This window comes from Podarcis gaigeae, assembly GCF_964106915.1.
Source record: "Podarcis gaigeae genome assembly, chromosome: 3".
Taxonomy (NCBI): Eukaryota; Metazoa; Chordata; class Lepidosauria; order Squamata; family Lacertidae; genus Podarcis; species Podarcis gaigeae.
The window spans coordinates 10,859,716-10,882,474 of NC_139680.1; the positions used below are offsets into that span (position 1 = coordinate 10,859,716).

Below are 22,759 nucleotides of genomic sequence, written 5' to 3' on the forward strand. Positions count from 1 at the left end.
TTTCTTCAGCCCAGGCTAGAGAATTATGCAACGCTAAATTCGAAGTTTAAAAAATGTTTCCAAAATGAAAACTTGGTCACTGCTACCAGAAAACAAGGAGTACACATGTTAGCCTTGTACAGAGCTTTGTCTAAACAGCTTTAAAAATAGAGATGCAATCCTAAATACACTTACTGGGAAGTAAATTCCACTTTAGAGAGATAGGCTTACTTCTGAGCAAACATGCACAGGATTACACTGTTGGTGACCGTAAGCATGTCAAAGTTGTTTCCAAAGGTAAGACAAAATATTTCATACCACTGTACTTAAAAATCAAGCTGCTTTCATTTGGCTAAAAGTTGTTTTTGTACGCCATGAACTACCAAGCTTATGAACACTTTACAACCAGCTGTTCAAATTAAAATGATAATAAAATCCAGCCCTCAGACTACAAAGTCATAAACTAGACCTCAACAGACTTTCCTTATTTATTTAAGAGAATCACATATTTTACTCAGATCTACCAATGACATTTCATTGGAGATAAATGATTTAGGAATCTTATCCATGAGGAAAGCGGTATAGTGAAATAAATACACTGAACAGACCTGCCATGATATAAGGCTTAAATGCTTTTATAAACTCTATGCAGTCAGTTTTGGTTAACCAAACTCTGCATTTGTAACACTATTGAGTACAGGGAATTTCTTACCTGAAACTCTGTTTCTGTGCTTCAGATCCACCAATCCAGAATGAATGGAAATTCGAATGGGGTTTCCTTTTCACACTTGTCTGTCAAAAGAGAGCAGCCAATCATCTTCAGCTTGGTGTATCTACTTCTTTTCTTGAACGAAATCCCAATATGCACTCCTAATGTTGTTAGAAAGACAAGGAAACCTGTACAGCTAGCAGGGTTCCGGTAGCCATTAAATCAGATGGGTCACCGGATTGGTGGATCTAAGACAAGAAACTACATTAAAGACAAGAAATTGTACTTCCTCATAACTGAGACAACCGATCCAGAGTAACTGACCTTGGTTATGCACTATGCATGCTGCTATGACATCTCAAACAACAGTACAGGCCTAAGGAAAGCATTAACCTCAATTTCAATAGGATAAAAAAAATGCTATTTCTCCTTAAAATACAAAGTACCTATAGATTATCTATGCCAGACCCACAAACTATAGCCAGGCATAAAAGAGTTAACCTGAGTGTGCTTATGGACTTTGGTGTGATAAGTATGATTTTTTATTTTTTCTTCTTTGAAAGGGCATTCCTCCATGCCAAATCACAAACAACTCCTGAAATTTCCTTCTATTTCCCAATAGGCATTCTATATAGCATTGCAGAAGATGGGAGCTACTGTTCAAGATACGCCAGCCCAAAGCTCCCTTGGGCTCATGGAACTAGTTTCTATGTTCTTTGGATCATAGCAAATTACGTCTTTCTTATCACAATGTCATGTATGTACCCATGGTGCTTGTATTAACCAATAATGCCTAAGACTGCATTAAGACATTGTGCCCAATGATTTGACCCTACATCTAAAATCAGCTTAAGTAAAAGTGGCAACACTTATCTCTGGAAATTTAAAAAGGGAACAAAATGGCACCTTCAATAGAGAATGCAATCATTATACACTGTTATACATGGTAATAATGAAGGAAGCAGTCCTATTTTATTTATTGACTCAGACAAACTAATTCTGTTTAACCTATAAACTTTAATTATATCGTTTCCCAGTTTGCATGCAACCAGCTAGGCCTTGCTACATGCCCTTGACAAGCCTTCTGGTGTCTATTTTTTCTTACTGCCAACACAAACCTCGCTTTTGATCAGGTGTGGGGAAACTCTGACCCTCCAGATATTGCTGATCTACAACTGCCATTAGCCACAGCAAGCAGGACAAATGGCATGGGATAATGGAAGTTGTAGTTTGGCAATTTCTGGAGGGCCAAAGGTTCTCCAAACCTGGTTTAACTGAAACACACACACACACACTTCAAGGCTACATTTCAACACAATGTAGGGTCAACAGCTCTCAGTGAACTAGGTCCTTGACAGCACAGGTCCTTGACCATTGTATCAGATTTAGCTCCCTTGTCGGATGCTGCTTAGATTATCCAGATATAAATGTTCACCAAATGCTTGTTAGTGTGCTGCCCATGAAGACGACAAATGAAGCCTCATGGAAACTCCTTTGTCAGATACATCAACTCAGGATAAAGGAAAAACATTGAAAAATAGCAGCTGCCACTCACTGCACTCTGTGCATAATCAATTATTTTAGATACTCCTTAGTGATTAGGACAAAAGCCTGGTTTTTACATTCTGAAGCCTCTTTTAACAAGAGAACACTTGGAATGGATATTTACAACAGAAGTTACAGATAGGTAGCCATGTTGGTCTGCCATAGTCAAAACAAAAAAATTCCTTCCAGTAGCACCTTAAAGACCAACTAAGTTAGTTCTTGGTATGAGCTTTCGTGTGCATGCACACTTCTTCAGATACACTGAAACAGAAGTTTCCAGACCCTTCTATATAGTGAGAAAGTGGGGAGGGGTATTACTCAGAAGGGTGGTGGGAATGGGTGATTGGCAGATAGCTGTGATGAGCCTGTTGACGACTCTTAACGACTGCAATAGGTCTTACAGGAAAAAGCAAGGGGTGAGAAGGTGAAAAATGGCTTTGTCATGTATAATGAGATAAGAATCCAAGGTCTTTGTTCAGACTGAACTTCTCACCCCTCGCAATTTCTCAGTTACATGAAGTATTCCCATCTGTGCTCATAGAAAGACACGTAGTTACCTTTATAAGGATACTGCAATTGAAACTTCCACATTTTGTAACCTTTTGTCCAATAAATAAGCCTTGCTGGAAGGCATCTCATGACACACCAAGAAGAGATATTCATTCAAGTCTGCTGCAGATTCTCCACAAACCCCATCAAGTCAAAATATGCAGTGTCTGCAAAAGTACAGCACTGCTGAATCAGACCACTGGTCTACACCCTGTCATCCTTTTTCTTACACAGGTCACCCATCAGTAGGGCCTGAAAGCAGCAGGTCTCCCTTGCTGTTGCCTCTTAGCAACTGGTTTCATTTTCAATTCTTAGCAAATAAGAACAACCCTGCTGGATCAAGCCAAAGGCCCATTAGGACCTGAGTGCAATAGCACTCTCCCCACTTACAATTTCTAGCAACTGGTATTCAGAGATATACGCCTAAGATGCCTTTCATATGTGCTGTGTCAGGAAGATTTGGGCATCACATGGCAGGACAGAGTCTCAAACAAAGATATGCTCTCCCAAGCACACATTTCTTGCATGTTCGCACTTCTGTCCCAGTGACATCTATGCTGGTTTGGTCATGTACACAGAATGGAAGATTGCAGGATCCCCAAGGACATGCTGTACAGGGATCTGGCTTCCGTAACTAGGCCTATGGCAGACCAACTCCTATAAAGATGTTTGCAAACTTGACATGAAGGCTGGCAACATTAACGCCGCCATGTGGGAATCCCTTGCTGATGATTGCAGTACCTGGAGACAGGCAGTCAGGTCGGGTATCCACAGCAGTGACCAAAGGAGGAATGACCACCAGAAGGAGCACAGACAGAAGAAACGCCATGGTGCACTTGTAGCAGGTAAACCAAAACACAATTCATCTGCCTCAGTTGGTCTCTACAGTCACAACATGTGCTAAAACTCTTCATCAGCACTCTTCCATTGTCTCCAGAGACAGATGGATGCCAACTCATTCACTCAATGCCTCCGATACTGGATGTAGTATACAGACATCATGATTAGCAGCAATGAATAGTCTTAAACTTCATGAACTTGTCTAATCCCCTTTTAAAGCTGTCCAAGTTGATGGCCATCACAACATCTTGTGGGTGCAAATTCTAGTTTAACTTTGTGCTGTGTGAAGAACTTCCTTTTATCTGTCCTGAATTTTCCAACATTCAGCTTCACCGGTTAACCCTGGGTTTGAATATTTTGAAAGTAAGAGGGAAACATCTTCATATGAACCTTCTCTACTCTGGGCTGAATTTTATATACCTCTATCACACTCTTTCCTGCTACACCTTATTTTTAAAAAGCCCCAAATGATGCAGACAGCCTTCCATTATGAAGAAACTGCTCCAGCCCTTATCATTTTGGTTACCTTCTTATGAATCTTTTCTGGCTCTACTATAACCTTATTGAGATATGGTGGCGACATCTGTACAGAGTATTCAAAGTGTGGCTCCGTCACAGATTTGTATATTATTATATTGGCAAAATCATTTTCAATCCCTTTTCTAATTCACCCTTTTCACAGCTGCCGTATAATAAGTCCACATTTTCATTAAACTATCCACCATGGCTCCAATATCTCTTCACTGGTCAGTCATTGCCAGTTCAGACTCCACTGGCATACATGTGAAGTTAGAACTTTTTGAGCTTAATGAGCATCACATTATACTTCCTTACACTGAACCATATTTGCCATTTTAATGCCCACTCACCCAGTATGAATAAGTCCTTTTGGAGCAGCTCACAGCCCTTTTTCATTTTAAACACCTAGAAGGCACCAGTCACACTACAAATCCTTGGGAGATCTCACTTCTTACATCATTCCATTGTGAGAACATTCTGTTTATACCTCCTCTCTGCATCTTGGTCTTTTAAGAGACCTTCCTGAGAGGGTCTGTAGAATGATTGCTAAACTTAGTCAAGAGTTTCTGGAGAAGAACTTTACCAAAAGCTTTTTGGAAGTCCAAGTACACAAAGTCCACTAATTATTCACATGTTCTTGACACTCTCCAATAAAAATTTAGATACAACTTACCTTTGTGGAACCCACACTCCTCCTTCTTCAGCAAGACTTGTTCTTCTGTATGCTTGGTAATCTTAACTTTAATAATGATTTCCAGCAGTTTTCCTGGAACAAATGTTAAGCTAACCAGTCTCTAAATACCCAAATCCTTTTTTTAAAAAATGGTGTTGCAATGCTAAATAGCAGTTATTAACCTGTCTAAGCTGTTTTTAAAGTGACTAAAGCTCATGGCACTCATCACATTTTGTAACAGGAAATTCTGTAAAGCTAATTATTCATTCTGTGAATAATTACTTGCTTTTTCCAATTCTGAATCTACTATCAATTAATCTCATTGGCTGATCCCAAATTTCTGTGTTACGAACAAGGAGAGAAATTCTCTGTCCTCTTTTTCCACACGATGCACAATTCTGTAAGACAGCCATCCCCAACCCAGTGCCTTCCAGAATATTTGGACTATAACTCCCATCAGTTCCCTTACTTTGTTCTACTTCTTAAACTGTAAATAATGCAAACCTCTTAAACTGTAAATAATGTGAGGCTCTGAATCTTTAAAAGTCAAATGTATAAAGAAACTACTTCCTAGGGATAGTCACCTGGAAAAAGTTAAAAGCTTTGATTTTAGATCACCAAATATTATTGGTATTGTACACATTCATAATTTTACTAATTATTTTCATAAAACCATACATATCTATAAATGGTAAAATTTCAGCGGAGAAGCAAGTGCAGCAGAAAATTTTCATTCCCACTTACTGGTTATGACCAAGCATCTCATTGATTTCACTGAAACATACTTTCAGTAAGCATGCCTATGATTGTAGGCTAACCTGAACTTATACTCACCTCCATAGCTCCACCAACCATTTGCAACAAGGAGTCTGCCGAGGTGCAATGAAGTGCAGCACCTATAATTTGCAACGTAACAAGTAACCATGTTGCTACTTGTTTAAGCAGGGAAAGTGTTTCAGCAGAGAAATGCCAAACACCATGAAGTTGACTGGCAGTAGGCTCAGGACAGACAAGTGACATTTCTTCGAATTTAACTTTCAGAACTCACTAACACCAAGTGCAACTAGGCTGCAATCATAATTCCACTTACCTGCGACTTGCTTCTGAGTGGATGCAGTGAGGATTGCACTGATAGACAACTTAAAAATCCAAATCATGGAGGATAGCCATTGTGCTACTAGCTGATAAAACTAATCAGAACATCCAAAACAGTGACAGTATACACCTAAGCACTAGAGGCAGGGGACAAACAGAAGCAGTCACCCTCATGCCTCCTCAAGGACTCCCTGAAAGGAGACTGATCTGTGGCCTGATCCAGAATGGCACTTCTGTTTGAGATATAAAAATTAACGGTATAATTTCCATCTCCGATAAATATAACAGTGAGACTATTTTGCCCATCATATCTGCAGTGATTACTAAAAAAAACAGCAACCACCAGGTACTACTATAAACCACAGGTGCCTAATACACAGAAGAACAGCTTTGCTTGAGCAATCCAGTCATAATTTTAAAAGCAAAAGTATTTCTGTACAGTGCATTTTTTACATCACTTTCCCCCATAGATTTCTGTGATACTTTGAATTACTATATCAGGCTGTCCTGTCTATTGCAGCATCCATAGGTCCTGAATGAGTCTCAATAAGTCTCACTTTCATTGCCTCATACTAATGTATATTAATCCAACTTAAGTTGTTTTATGTCTGAGGAAGAGTTAAGCTGAATTTTTAATTGTAACAAAAAAAAGTGAAACATGGACTAAGTTGCCATATCACATAACTTTAAATGTGGTCATCATAGGTGTGGTTAAATTTTGCTGTAATACAAAACCTGAATTAGAACTTACTAGGACATGGAAATTTATCACCGCCACCCTCACTTAAATTTTAACAGAGACCAAGAAAATTAAGCCACTGATGGAGACTTTGCAACATTGTTTTGTCTAGAAATTCAAGTAATAGCTTGTCACATCTACTTATCCAGAATAGAGATAGCAATAAAAAAACGTCCTGTCAGGTACACATCATGATTAACATCAATTATCTTTATACTAGACTACCTGCGAACCCCACATAGGATTAGCTGTTAACAGCCAATCATTAAAAAATTGGTACAGAATGCTGTAGCCAGCTTTTTGCTAGCACGTTGTAAAAAGGCAACACTGTTCCTAGAATTTCAGAAACCCACAAAATGGCAGACTAGCTGTAAATTGTTTTTTGCAACTATCAGCTCTTTCTGATAGTTTTAACTAGGCTGCTATTCACTGACATACAATGTACAAGAACAAAGTATTACGTAGGTTTGGTCTTTGAAAGTAACTCCTTTCTAGTTACTGGCAAAACAATTTTCTCACCAATGCTGGACAGACAGAAAGATAGGAGGAGGATGGAGACGGGTACATGGAAGAAGGCATTTCAGTTGTGGTTTTTCATATTTGTTTAAACATTTGTTAATTACACTCTTGCTGGGCAACAACCTTCAACTGATTTAGAGACACACAGAGAAGTAAGAACTTCATATAATGTTCATTTTACATATATTCCCAAAGCTCTCCTTCTCCCCAACCTTATTTCATACAGATAGCAAGATGTTCAAGATGGCAAAGACTTGTGAAACATATAGAAAAACTAAGGTCATAATATTACTGTCATCAAATTCTGTTGAATTTCAGTCCTGAGAAAATGGAAATATGCTCTGCTACAGTCTGTTCATTTTCGGTTATTGCTAAAGTATATATTAATGCAAATTAGTGCACTTCTGTGCACGCAATGGGACTTTTCCTTCCTCTCCCCCATCCTGCAATCCCCACATCTCCTTCAGATCTGCTCCAGAGGGCTGGGGGACCATTCAGAGCAGATTTTGGGGGTATAGAGAGAAGGCTTCAGAGGGACGACATCCCACATAGAAATTGCAACTTTGTTCTGCTTATGCACACACAATGGGTAAAAACCAGTACATTTTCTTGCTACAGTTAGAGTGCCTTCATGCAGAATTGCAACCTAACAGAATATGGAGGAAAATTTAAAATTAATGGAAATATATAGGCTACTGCAAGCTATGGCAAATATACAAGTGGAAAACAATATTGCATAGGATTTGCTGAATGACAACAAAAACTGAATATGGTACAGCCATTGATTAAAGATCTGGAAACAAGAAAATTATCAAAATGAAAAAGAATGCTTAGCAGAAATCAAGACCAACGTCATAACATCAACTACTCAGTTCATCAAACATATGGGGGGAAATAGTCGCTGTACTTATTTTAAGTACAGACAAATCCCACTTTGCACGCACTGAAGACATGCATGACCCCTGACACATGCGCCGTTTTTGGCCCCGGAACAAGGTGAGGCGGGCTTATGCCTACCCTGCTGATGCACGCAATGACCAAGAACACAATCCCTGTGCAAATGGGGACCTGCCTGGAGTCCTCTATCAAGCTTGGGGCCGCTTTGATTCATAGTTGCTCTTGTGTGGCAGCCCAATACACTAAGGACCACCTGCATGCAAAAACACACTACCATGTGGAGATCAACATCCGGGAAAGGTCTCATATATAATAAGAGTGGCACAATATGGTACAAAAATCTTTTACCTAGGTCTCCAGTAATCACTGCCACATGAATTCTACATATCGATTATCATCATGCACATGACCTACACAATCAGATTGATGGGAGTGTTAAGGAAATGAATCTAGGCCCTGGTTAATGAGCAGTAGCAAAGTTTACAGTGAATTGTGTTGAGCTACAGTTATTATTTTCCTAAATATACTGATTGTTACTGTCTTTTCTCATTTTTACTCATTTTGTATGCTCTACATTACAAAACAATGCTTATGCTCCGTTGTTTCTGTGTACGCATCCACTGGGAGCTGAGCGTTCTCAGTGTCTAGATTTTATTTTAGATATAACTTAGATTAGTTTAGTATTTAGCTCAATCAAAATTGGCCACATATAACTGGACTGCCCTCCCCCTCAGAAATCTGCTGACCTTTGAGGCAGTCCTGCACATTTGAAAGTTTCTTGCTCTCTCTCTCTACCTAAGCAAATACAGCAGGCACTCAAGTTTGATAACCAAGCATTCTTTATTTCCTGATGGGCTGAGTAGCAACAGATCACAAGTGCCTCTGCTGGGATTATAAGGAATGCAAGATCAGGAAATGGGAAATAGCCCAAGCATCATTGTGGGGATCTCTAGGACAAACACTTTTTGATAGGAAGGGGACCAGGTGACAGAGGAGCAAAACTCACTCACCCAGCTCACATTTTCTAACTGGAGGGGCTCTAGGCAGTGAATGGAATTCACTTGGATAAGAACACTACAGAAATGCAATTCTTAAAAAGTATGTGAAAGAGAGGGGGAGAAAGCAAGATTAATGTTTAAGCAGTTCTTCTGCTGTTTATGGGTAGACCGGGAGGGCAGGCGAAAGAGAAGCTGCATGCACAAGACCAGTTGCAGTTGAAAACACTAATGTTTGGTGATCTACCTAGGTAGTTCGTATGCCTGATTTTGCAGGTCAGATGGAATTTCCATGTATATTTGCATTATGCCTCTCATATATAATAAATGTTTTTAAAACTCTAAAAACCATTAATCTAAAAAAACCCTCAGAGATTTCCTTCCTTTGCTTTGCTAGAAAGTAAGCTTAAGAACAAAAATAATGTCGATTTTAATTATAAACATCTGTAAAAGTAATTAATCAAAGAGTCATCCCCCTCTCTCCCAAAAAAAGCTTTCACCTTAAAGTCAACAGACAACAAGCAAATGTACCATAAATAAGCTGGTATTAAAAAAAATCATGTCTGAACATCAGGTTCAAAATGCTTGCTTTTCACCTTTCTAAAATCCAAAGACAGTAAAACGATGGATGATATCTAACGTTAGTCACAGAATAGGGCCACTGAAATTAATGGACTTCAGATTATGTTCATCAATTTCAACGCATTTACTCCAAGGACGAAAATACTGGAGATCACCACAAGCCTATAATTGTTGGCACTTTTAGAATACAGTCATAACTCGGGTTAGATGTGCTTCAGGTTGAGCGTTTTCAAGTTATGCTCCGCGGCAACCCGGAAGTAACGGAGCGTGTTACTTCCAGGTTTTGCCGCTTGCGCAATGCTCAAAATGACGTCACGTGCATGCGCAGCAGCGGCAATTTGCAACCCACACACACGCTCCGGAATGGATCCCGTTCGCATCCAGAGGTACCACTGTAATAACTTGAATGCTTAAGATTAACAATGGCAAAATTAAGCCACCTGGAATTATCTGCTTGATTCATCATGCCTGTCTATGCTAATTTTACAGTACACGTTTTCACAGAGGCGCTTTTTAGAAAAAGTACTGCTATGTTATCAAAACTGAAGAGCAGTAGTCAACAACAACACCACACTGTCAAAGTTCAAACACTTCAACAAATTATTCTTAATATTGATGATTCAATTACTGAAAGTAAATGCTGCAGCCGAAAAAAACAATGCCTTGATCCAGTGTCACATTTCATGTTACAAAAAGAGCTTTCGACTTGCTGTCCAAGACAAATGCAGAGTCTGTTTAAGTACCTTACCTATCTTAATGTTTTCTTTCATCGTTCTGATTTTGAACTCCCACACCAAATATCCAGTCAAGAGTTGAAAGAAATGATACCCAAAAGAAGCAAGTGGGGAAAATCTGCTCCAAGAACACCACAAAAATGTGGCTGTGCTTACAGGCAATATCTATGTAGTATAAGTTTGATCCACACTACAACATATTACCCTAAAATTCAACATAAAGGAAAAGGTAGAGGTACCCCTGCCCGTACGGGCCAGTCTTGACAGACTCTGGGGTTGTGCGCCCATCTCACTTAAGAGGCCAGGGGCCAGCGCTGTCCGGAGACACTTCCGGGTCACGTGGCCAGCGTGACATCGCTGCTCTGGCGAGCCAGAGCCGCACACGGAAATGCCGTTTACCTTCCCGCTGGTAAGCGGTCCCTATTTATCTACTTGCACCCGGAGGTGCTTTCAAACTGCTAGGTTGGCAGGCGCTGGGACCGAGCAGCGGGAGCACACCCCGCCGCAGGGATTCGAACCGCCGACCTTTCGATCGGCAACTCCTAGGCGCTGAGGCTTTAACCCACAGCGCCACCTGCGTCCCTAAAATTCAACATACTACCCTATAATTCAGTTCACTTATTTTGAATCTGCAATGCTGTTTGTGAGTACTTATTTTACACATTTTTTTTTCTTTGAGTTGTCAAACAGCTATGACTTCCCGGATATAATGTACAGAAAGGACTATTAAGGTTTTCAGAGCAGGACAGAGAACTTCCTCCTCCCTATGGCACTGTCATGACTCACTTACTGGGATTTCCTCATTCTCCTAACATTGAATAGCATAGCTGGATGGGGTGGGGGTTGCGCCAGTACAGAATTTATTGGGAGTGGGGGGAAAGCAATTACCCAGCAATGAAACCCAGTTTGTCTAATTGGTTTCCAGGATGCTCCAGGTGGGAGGGTTGCTGTCCAGAAAACAGACTGGACCTTAGAAGGTAACTACTGCAAGTTGTTGTACTAGTACACTGATCCCAATGGGTGAAAAAGGCCAGGATAAAAAAGTCACCTGTATTAGGATTCAGTCCCTCCCACCCACCTTGCCACAGCCTTCTGGAAGGGAAAGGTGCTAGCTTGCTTCACTCAAGTCACATCAGAGGGCATAGTTTAAGAGCAGCTCTCCAAAGTATTAAGATACAGATCTTTCCTAGTCCTAAAATCGTTTTAATAATGATGCCAGACACTGAATCTGGTACTCTGTGGGTGCAAGGCAAGTGCTGTACTGCTACTATAGCATAGTGGCCAGCACTAATGGATTAAGAAATGCAAGAACACACAACCATAATATTACTGTAATGTTTGGCCATGATTAGAATTCTTAAGACAGAGTTTACATGTTTCCTAAAACTAGCAGTTTGCTTGTCAGCTTAAATAAATCCCAACTGCTGTCAAAACCCAACTGTAGCAAAGTGCAGTGTTTAGTGTCAACAACTCAGTAAAATGTTCATTACAGAGGCTACATAAAATATACATATAATTCATAGCACTCTCCTGATCACTGCCAAGTCACTTTACCCCATTCTTATTTTTAAAAAAATGCTTCTACTTAACCAAATTTTACTATTGGGCCTTTGGGTTTGTTACAGCAATGTTACCCTCTTCATTTTCCCTGTGGCCATTTTATCTGCTATGTGCTTCTCCAACAATGTAGACTTGAGCAGTCTTGCCCTTGCACTTCACTAAATTATACTGCTTCTGTAAAATGAATGGTTCTACTGAGGAAAATTCAGCACATTAATGTAAAATGAAGATAAACAAATTTAACATTCTATGTTTATTCTGCACACTTTCTGAAGTTCATAAAATGAGCTTCTGCTTTAGTATTGACACACAAAAGGAAACAAAATTTCCAAGAAAAAATAAATAAGCACATTCTTCACATTATCAACCATGTTTGTATATATGACAACAGGAAAGTGACTAAAAATGTAATAATCAGGTACTGGCCCCAGTTTAATAGCTCCAGAACATATGTGAAGGGTTGTCCCCACCAAAGAGACAAATGGAAAGTTTCTTTATACACCTTTTTCTGACAAAGAATGACTGCAACTAAGGACTTCTTTGGTTGTGATCCATACTTGAACTCACAAAACCCGAACTGATCTCCAGGGAATCTCTATCAGCAAAGACAGATTTGTAAGATAACAAATTTCATTGTTTTGTATAAACATTATTCCACTCAAAACAGATTTCTTTTAAAGCCCTTTCATTATTATGTTAATTGTAAAACAAAACGAACAGAAAACCTCCAACTTCTTCAGTGTTCAGAAGGTGTATAGCTGACATTAAGGACACATATTTACAAGGATCAGAGCAAAACTAACCACCTTCTGTGTCCGCCTCTGGACATAGAAATATTGCACGAGGGCTGGGAGCGAGCTCCATAGTATGTTGAGCACGCCACATTTCAATCCACTGCATATTGCACATATACAACACGGCTCCACAATATCCCATGACAGACATTTCCCCTTTTTGGCTAAAAGTGTCAAAGTGTTGCTTGCTTACGAGTCTTTTACATTAAAAAACAAACAAACAAAAAACTCAAAGTACCAAAATAAATAAGTACGTAAGCAAGAAGAACACTAGCTTGCTATCTTTCTACCGTGGTAGAGCACAGTTCAGTAGTCATCCAAGACAAATGTACCCAAAGAGAACTAAGGCTATCAACTGATACAAAGGATTTAAAATCAATTCAGCATCACCATCTTAATGTTTATATGATGACCAATTTTAATTACCCAATTACAATTGAAAGTGCACACAATCAACAACATTCAATAAAGTCACTCTAAAGGAAGAGGTCAGCATCTCTTGAAGATGGTCACTTATGATTATGAAATCTTAAGTTACCACACTGCAAGGGGGAGGGGGAGGGACACCCGCCATCTTTAACCAGCACATCTGTGCAAGCCTCTCTGCATGGCAAGTAGGCCACATAGAAGTCCTGAGGCCCAACGTCTTTGCCTGTCATCCACCCCAACAATGATCTTTTTCGGAGGGGTGAGAGAAGGGGCCGAATCTAACCCACTAGCTGTTCAATCGCCCTGATTGATTGATTGATCAAAGCTTTGCAGTCCTCAAGAGCCTGGAAGCTGAAATGTCCACACAGCAACAGCCCAAGCACATCGCCCCTCCAAACCATGCCCCTTGCTTTGTGAAACTGGGCTCTTACGCTGCGAGAGACAACTTGGCTCGCAAATGTCACCTTCAGCATATTCTCTCTCTCTTTTTTTTTAGGGGGTGAGGAGCGACACATTTACCCAGAGGCCTTTCACCTGCGTAGATGCCCAACACCTTGTGTGGCTTTTGTCCTGGTTGCTTGGGACAGTAATAATAATAATAATAATTTTTATTATTTGTACCCCCGTCCATCGGACTGGGTTGCCCCCAACCACTCTGGGTGGCTTACAACAGGGGAGGAGGGAGGCGAAACACCCTGGGTGTAGAGGTCGGGGTGGTGGGGAAAAGAAGGGGGGCCAAAAGGGGCCGATCTCTCCCCACCACCCTCTTTCCCAGCTGACACATAACGGGCAGCGGCGAAAGGCGGCTTTCCGAGGATCCCTTTTGCGAATGAAAGAGCAGGAGAGAAAGGAACCTGGCCTGGAAGTGCGAGGCCGGCCGGCAGCCCGGCCCGCCCCCTCCTCCCCCCCTCTCGCTCCCCACTGCGGGGACGGAAGAAAAGGAAGGAGGGAGCGGAGGATGCGCAGGCGAAACCCGAGGCCTACAAAGACCAGCTCCCACCGCGCCGGCGCCTCCCGTTCCTTCTCTTTTCTGTCTCTCTCCCGGTTCCCACCTCGCCCCCCCCCCGCCCGGTTGTGGCGTCTCCTCTCCTCGCGAGGCCTCGCCCGCCTCTCTGGGGCCCTGAGGGAAGGCGGCGGCGGCGGCAGAAAAGGGCTCCGGCGTCGGTTTCGGCCCCCTCATACTCACCATCAACTCGATGGTCTTGTCCTCGATCACCGACTCCGGCTCCATGGCGGCGGCGGCGGCGGGAATGGCGGCGGCAGCGGCTCCTCCTCGGCGGCTGAGGAGAGAAAAGCCCGTATCGACCCCCCCACCTTTTCCTTTTCCCTCAGAGGAGGAGGCCGGCTGCCGATAGATCGACCGACTGACCCGCCGCCGCCTCCTCGGCCGCGCGCCCGGAAGAGGAAGTGACGCAGCAGGCCGACGCGGCGCGCGGGCGGGCGAACGTTAGCAACGGCGGCGACCGTTTCCCCCTCAGCAGCCGCGTCGGAACCGCCGTCGCGACCAAGGGTGGGGGGAGGAGGAGGAGGAGGAGGAGAGGCACTACAGCTCCCGACAGGCTTTGCGCCGGCCGGCGGGAAAAAGAACCACAAGGCCCAGCATGCATAGCGCCGAGGGGGGAGTGCTTAGCGCTCCTCGCGGCGGAGCGGCTAAAGGAACTACGTTTCCCGACATGCAAAGCGGTGGCGAGGAGGGGTTTTTTGCCTCCCAACGGCGGATTATTTTAATTTTTTTTAAAGAACTGGCTCGAAGGAACGTGCTGCGCCTTTGCTTCTTCCCAGTTGCCCGGGGCGAGGCCCTTTTTGGGGGTCCCGGTTGCTGCTGGCGACGGGGGAAAGGCCGGCGTAGGCCGCAGGCTCCGAGAACGCAGGCGCAGTGGAGCTGCCTCATGGCGCCTCAGGCCACTGTTTCCTCACAAAAGGCTCCGTCGTGGGCGCCTTTACCTCAGGCGTGAGGGCGCCGAGGGCCCCACGCCGTGTATGGCAACGCTAGAGGGTGGGGGCGGCTATTCCCTTTAATATTATTGCTATTATTGTTTATTACATTGGTATACCGCCGACCTTCCGTAATTTACCGTAAATTTACCGGTTCTCAGTGTAGGTTTATCGGTTCACTTCATTTATATCCTCAGGACTATTTGCAGCATAAGCCTGTAGGGATAGTTATTCTCCCATGATAATGGGGACATCCTATTCCATAATAATACGAATAATTGCATTATTTATACCACACCCATTCCACTGGGTTGCCCCAGCCACTCGGGGCAGCTTCCAGCATATATAAAACATAACCTATTTTTAATGTTTTTTTATATATGTTGTGCTACAGGTATTCTCCCATGAAAATAGAGGTGTCCTATTCCATCATCATAATTTTATTACTTATACCCTGCCCATCTGACTAGGTTGCCACAGCCACTCTGGGTAGCTTCCAACACATATAAAAAACAGAATAAAACATTCAACATTTCTTTAAAAATTCCCTACACAGGGCTGCCATCAGACATCTTCTAATATAGTCCCTTATCTCCTTTACTCAAGGGTTGCAAAACTGCATACCCTCTGATTGCTGCATCAGAAGAATCTTTTATTTGCATCAGCCACTAGCCATAGCAATAAAATACAATACTGAAGATAGAGGTAAAAATTATAAAAAATACATTTTGGGGGTTTACATCAATAATAAAATAATTGCTCTTATTCTAATTGCCCCCAGTTTGACATTTTTGCTGTCACCTGATCATCTTGATCTGCTAAAAGAAAGGACACAATAGCAATGGTTGAGCAACCCATCATGGACAATAGTAGAGAGGTAATAACCTCACTCCTCAAATCTATAAAGAGTGCAAGCCAGAAGCAAATGAGCCACTGACTCAATACTGCCATCTCCACATGGACGTAACCGTTTTCCAATGGAATTTTTTGAAATCGACCCTCAAGTACAGCCTCAATCTTGCGAAATGAAAGCACATCTGTGTTTTTCAAACAGGGTGCCAAAGTGTCAAAATGACCAGGTGGAAAATAATCATGCCATGGACAAAATTTCCTTATTGTGGCCAGATTATTCTGTTGCTCGATATCATATAGGCACTGTCTAAATTATTTGCTTTACCCTCCGATGAAAATATGGATGTCCTAAGGGAAAGCGGGATCAGAAACTGTGACGGCTTCTATAAATCCAGAACTGTCTCTGGAAAATAGGGACACTTGGGAGGGTCTGAAAGTGGCCCAGGGTGGGTTGCTCCACAGCAAGAGTTGGGTATATGCCGTTTGTACATCACCCTCATTGATCAAATTTAAATACTGCGGAAGTTAACAGGGCGGTTTACAGCGTAAAAATCTGAAATGAATATATCCAATGCATAACACAATGGCAACGTGAAACAACAGCAATTCCAATCCTGTTTTAAAGGCCCCAAAAGAACAAGAAGAGCTCCAGTGGATCAGGCCACATTCCAGCATCATGTTCTCAGGAGCAGCCAGCCAGAGTCTCTCTGCATAGCTTACAAAAAATTCTTAAAAGGAAAAGACGTCACAACTGAGATTGGCACAGTGATCCCTTGGCAGCGTTTACCTGGAGTCATGCCAGGCAACAAAAAGGAAGAAGTACGTCTGCTAAAACACTGGTTTTCAATTGGGTGTGTGTGTCCTGATCCAAAATGGGTTGTGACCAGACCACTACCAAATGGTAGAAGATTAATAAATGTGTCTCCAAATACCTGTTTGGGTTAAAAGTGACTTCTGGGTCTGAAAATACCTGTTCTAAAAAACTGGCTGAAGTGGCAATCAATATAGCTCTGAAAATTATTTTTTGACATTTTTTCAGAGCTGTATCTGCAACGAAGCATAATTTTTTTCAACTCATTATTTTCTCAGATTTCATGAACACCCAGTTTTGCCCAGATTTTCTAATGGTGCATTTAGGAGAACTCTGGAATCAACCATTCACCAGGCTGGCCCAGTGCACTGTAAACAGTCAACTTGCGTTGACTCTAGTGTGACAAGAAAAATGCCGTGGAAATCTCCATATTGAGAAGAAGAAAAAGCGGCCTAGCCCTCTCCTGGTGAAGGTAGATTTATCAAAAGATGATAAATCTAACATGGAGTGCAAAAGCAGCCCTATCGCCATCAAATGTATGGTAAAAAAAATAAGAGAAGGGTCTCAATATTTGTGCTAAACGTCAGGTCCAGGGTCTGAAAAGATTGAAGGTGACTGGCATGCTTCTTAAGGTCTTTGGCAGGAGGAACTTGAGAGATGCCACACCAAAATGGTCTTTCCTTCACACTATAAAGGAGCAAGGGGAGGAGTCTCACATATTAAGTAGTCTTATGTTACCTGGTCCAATTATGATACACATACACACTTGAAATGAATCAAGAAAAGAGTATTGTCATCTACTACCATACAGGAAACTTGTCCTTCACTTGTGCTTCTGCATTAATAATATCAAGCTTTTTTTTTTTTTTTTTTAGTTGTCTAAAACTCTTCGTGACCCCATGGACCAGAGCACTCCAGGCACTCTTGTCTTCCACTGAATATCAAACTCTAGACTGCTAAAATGTTGGTCCACATGGATTCTAGGACATGGATCCACCCACAAGTGAGAGCCACATCTCAGTTGCAAGTTTTTCTCAAAACAGTCACTGAAACTAAAACTACCATGTCTGACTCATCCTTAGTTTGCAAAAACAACAGAACCACTTTACAGGGAGGTAGTTCCCAGCATCATCGGTCCATAACAGAGCTGGAATTTAAACCTGGGTAGCCACATTTCCCATATCCTGCCTGTATCCTAAGATCTGATGGAAGGTGTTTGTTTGTCTCTGCACAAACTCTGGCCCAGTCTGCATGTCGCTCTGTGCCAACCCATGTCTCCCAAAGAGGCAATTGAGGTTCCTTTGCTCCTCTCCAGATCATTTTGCTGCTGCACAGTACTGAGCTAAGCTATGGTTTGGCTTAGTGTGTCATTCAAACCCAGGCTCATGCTTAGCTCTACTAGACAACTCCCAGACTGTAAACCGGGTCAGCAACCTAAGGCCCGTGGGCCACAAGCGGTCCATGGGGGTCATTTAACCAGCCCATGGACCCCCACCACCTGCTCGGGGACGCCTGCTGCCCGCTTGATCGGCTCCCATGCGCCGCACTAAACCGGCACAGAGCAGAGCACGGACCCGTCTTCAATTATTCTAGCCAGCTTACCTGCAGCCAATGGGAAGCTGCACATGCCTCCTCCGCACCAGAAGGAGCACTGGAAATAGCATTTGCGTATGTGTGCGTGTGTGCATGCGCACTCCGGCCCACCATGGCGCCTGCAGGACCGTGAACCGGCCCAAGCCACAAAAACTTTGCCGACCCCTGCCAGTGTAAACCACAGGACAAGCCTTGTTTACAGCGCAGAGAGTTAAACCATGAGCCCACAATCAGATGACACTCAAGCAAAACCATGTCTTGGTTCAGTACAGTACAAAACAGAAGCAGAATGAGCTGGGAAGAGCAAAGCAGCCTACCAGTGCTATTTTTCTAGAAAAACCAAACCCACTGTGAACACCTCCCTATTTCTCTTAGAATGGCAATGGTGCACACCTGAGAGGTGCCGGAACTGCGTTCCACTGAGTTCCAGCTGAACAAAAGCCCCGCTCCTAACTTTTAGGTCCTGTTCACATGATTCATTTCCAGACACTGTGATTAATATGGTTATAGCTTGTTCATCGTTTATATATAGAATATTTGTGTTTCAGGGCATCTGCACACAATAAGGAGAAAATTGCATTATGGACAGAGTTCGTTGGTATTTTGAGACAGAATCACATGATTGAGTAAACTTAAATCAGTTCTCCCTTCAAAAGAATGCTTTTTCCAAAGGAAAAAGCAACAACCCCTGAGGCAACAAAGAGTAACAGTAAGTTTGCTTTTAAAAAAGAACCTTTTTCCATACCTATTCTGGCAATTGAAATTACTATGGACCGTTTTGGATCCATATTCAATGACTATCTGAAATTATCCACCTGTTTTTAAACTTCACATTTAATCTAAACTAAAACATTTTCAGATATCCACTGCTATTCTTAGTTGCACTAAATCCCTAAAATGTTACATTAATTTTTGTTCCCTGACATGATGAATGGCTGAACTACCCCTAATTTGCCAGTGTACACTTAGGTTGGAGTAAATACCACTTAATTCAATATAGCCTGCTTCTGAGAGGACATGCATAGGATGGTGCTATCGAAAGAGGAGATTAAGCTCCACGTCATAAAAATATTGCATGTTATGAAGGAATTCTAGTTGTACTCTGTGGAATATTATTGTCTACAGAATATTATTCTACAGTTGTAGTATATTATTGGCTAATATACCATGAGCATCACAGCTGCTGCGATCTGATGTATCTGGTTCAGAACAGGGGAAAGGGAGCGCTTTCTATAGAAAAAAATGTAGGTTAGAATTTAATTAACATCCTTTTATGATTTTTGCCAAGTGTAAATGGTTCTTCCTGGTTATTACAATGACTCCTTTGCCCAAGTCAATGGCCCATCAAATTCGGAGTCCTTCCTTTGTGTAAGTCTTGGTAGCTAAACCTGCCACCCAGAGTGTTCCTGCTTATTTCTTTGTTAGAGATGTAATCCTATTACCTATTAAGTTCCTGCAGGAAATTACTTCCAGAGGCGTAGCCATGTTAGTCTGTTATAGCAGAAATAAAAGAGAGTCTTGTGCTACCTTAAAGACTAAAAAATTATTATGGTGCCATAAGCTTTCATGGACCAGAGACCCCTTCAGATGCACCAGACAATAGCTTATGCCACAATAAATTCATTAGTCTTTAAGGTACCACAAGGCTCTTCATTGTTCAAGAAATTGCTTTACATCTTAGACGATCAAGTAACGCTGGGGCTCCCTGGGAGCTGAGGTCTGGAGTTAGCTAAAAATTATGTCACCCCTCCCTTATTTAATCTTTTTCTTTCTTTCAAGTTTGTCCCATGACTTTGGGCTTTGATCTGTTTTGTTTTCTGTTTTTTTAATTTGCTTTTGACTAGTCTAGAATTTCTCTGATCCCAGGTGTCCATTTTGAATTTGTAGGTCAGAGAGTCTGTCTGGGGAGAGCTAATTCTTACTAAATTGTTTGATTTGAATTCTTTTACAAAAGCAACTAAAGGTCTCTGCAGCTTGCCTGTGCACTGACTACCATCAGTGCCCAGGCAAAGTTTTGCTTTGTTTTGTATGCTTTTCTGTTTTCTCAGTGTCTGAATTCTGCACCGATACCTAATTTGTTTAAAAGAGATTCCACTGGTGGTTATAACTTTAGCAACGTTAACCTTTACGTTCAGTGATGTTCCATCTGTCAGTATATTTAAAATATTGTGCGGATAATAATAACTGCAGTGAATTTACATAGCATGCTCATCCATCCTATATATCTGGTCTCCATGCTTGGCCAAGGTTTGAATGAAAATAGGGGTTTTCACCACTGAGCTTGTGGGCAGGATTGCCAACCAACTCTTCAACAACTCCATTGTAGAGTAGAGAGACCACTTGCCAGTCTCTTAATATGATTGCTGGTGACTTCTTCTGAGCTACACTCTCCTACAGAGTTGGTAAAGGAATGGGATTCCCCAGGAGAATTCAGACCAGTGGTTTTAAATACCCCTAGCTTAAAGGTAAAGGTAAAGGTCCAGTTGTGGCTGACTCTGGGGTTACGGCGCTCATCTCGCTTTATTGGCCAAGGGAGCCGGCGTACAGCTTCCGGGTCATGTGGCCAGCATGACTAAGCCGCTTCTGGCGAACCAGAGCAGCGCACGGAAACGCCGTTTACCTTCCCGCCGGAGTGGTATCTATCTATCTACTTGCACTTTGACGTGCTTTCGAACTGCTAGGTTGGCAGGAGCAGGGGCCGAGCAACGGGAGCTCACCCCTTCGCGGGGATTCGAACCGCTGACCTTCTGATCGGCAAGTCCTAGGCTCTGTGGTTTAACCCACAGCGCCACCCGTGTCCCTATCCCTAGCTTAGACCTGGTCTATAATGAGGTGGTAGAAATTTGAGGGGCCTGTACCATGGACTGTGCCACCATGCATGGGGTGCCTTTATTGGTTGTAAAATATTTCCCACCAAAGAGGGGTTGGGGAAAGAACTGTAGCCTGGGATATCAGGGAGAAAGGCTCAAATCCTGCTCAATCTGTCCTGTGCTAATTTGATACTTACACAGGAATTGTGTTGTTTTTCACCACCACCCCATTGTTTACATAAGGGAACATTCAGAAACCCTCCAGTAGAGATGGGGGAGAAATTAATCCAGTTTGTATTTAAAGGTGAACATGCCTAGTTCACATTTTCTGAAAAAGAATGTGAACTAAAACAGCCGGCCTTCGAAATTTGCACATTTTTGAATTTTGCAATGCAATTCTCACCCCCAGCTAATGTGCACAGAAGAGCATATACTAAAGTGTGCATATAAATTGTTGTTGTTGTTGTTGTTGTTATTGACATTTATATACCACCCTTATCTTCCAAGGAGCTGAAGGTGGTCACATGGTTCTTCTCTTCCCCATTTCATTCTCACAACAACCCTGTGAGGTAGGTTAGGCTAAGAGATAGTGACTGGCCCAAGGTCACTCCCAGTCATGGCTGAGTGGGGATTCGAACCCTGCGCTCCCAGGTCCTAGTCCAGCATTCTCACCATTGTGGCACAATGGCTTGTGAAAGTAACATACAGTGGTACCTTGGGTTAAGTACTTAATTCGTTCCGGAGGTCCGTTCTTAACCTGAAACTGTTCTTAACCTGAAGCACCGCTTTAGCTAATGTGGCCTCCTGCTTCTGCCGCTGCACCGCCGGAGCACGATTTCTGTTCTCATCCTGAAGCAAAGTTCTTAACCCAAGGTACTATTCTGGGTTAGCGGAGTCTGTAACCTGAAGCGTTTGTAACCTGAAGCATCAGTAACCCGAGGTACTACTGTACTAGTGAAACACATTAGGGAAAGCAACATACAAAACATGCTTCATGGATTGGTTTGCAAAAGGCAAAACTGCAGACAAAAACGTGTATATTAGTAGGAATTCACACTTAGAGGTTTATGAGGGTGTTTAAAAAAAAATCACAAAGGATTATGGAGAACTGACTTTGGCTGGAAAAAGGAGAACCTTGGAGAAACTGAAAACGACAGATTCTCTCATCCCTATGCTCCAGAGCCCAGCAGTTTAAGTGGGACAGTCCGTTCTAACACCTCATTTTGCTAATGAAAGCCCAGGTCAAGGGCACCAGAAACTTGCTTCCCCTGGTGCTGGGAGTTTTGTAGAGATCTTTGGTTAAGTATCAATGGAATGCTCCCGGATGAAAGAGGAAAGGATCCATTGAGCAAAGCACACTCACCAGGAAATTCTGACACACAGATTGACAGCAGGGTTGTGGCAGGCGGGCCCCATCTGATCTCGAAAGCTGCAAAGTGCATTGTTAGCAGAGACTTGTTTTTCCAAACGCCCATCAGCTAACATAGCTGTCGGCTCCTGCTCCCAGCCAGCTAGTCATGATCCGTTCCATCAGTGTGATGTAGGCTGACAGTTTGAACTTGCTCTCCGATGGGCCCTGGCAGCGAGAGAAGCTGTTGGA

At 42.5% G+C, this 22,759-nt stretch overlaps 1 protein-coding gene across 5 annotated transcripts in view; it reads right to left on the reverse strand.

The window, feature by feature from the left end:
• The window catches only part of FBXW11 (F-box and WD repeat domain containing 11), a 94,586-nt gene extending 71,827 nt beyond the window's left edge, over positions 1–22,759 (reverse strand). Inside the window, exons 1-2 of one of the 5 annotated variants that reach the window (XM_083730403.1) lie at positions 14,345–14,682; positions 692–771 (exon numbers count right to left, since the gene is read on the reverse strand). Coding sequence is in view for 2 of the 5 variants with exons in the window: in XM_083730402.1 (XP_083586528.1) it covers positions 14,345–14,389 (45 nt within the window). In the remaining 3 variants the exon portion in view is untranslated. Of the gene's footprint in view, positions 1–691; positions 772–14,344; positions 15,305–22,522 lie in introns of those variants that run through there. The other 4 variants (XM_083730401.1, XM_083730404.1, XM_083730402.1 and 1 more) reach the window with 4 other exon arrangements.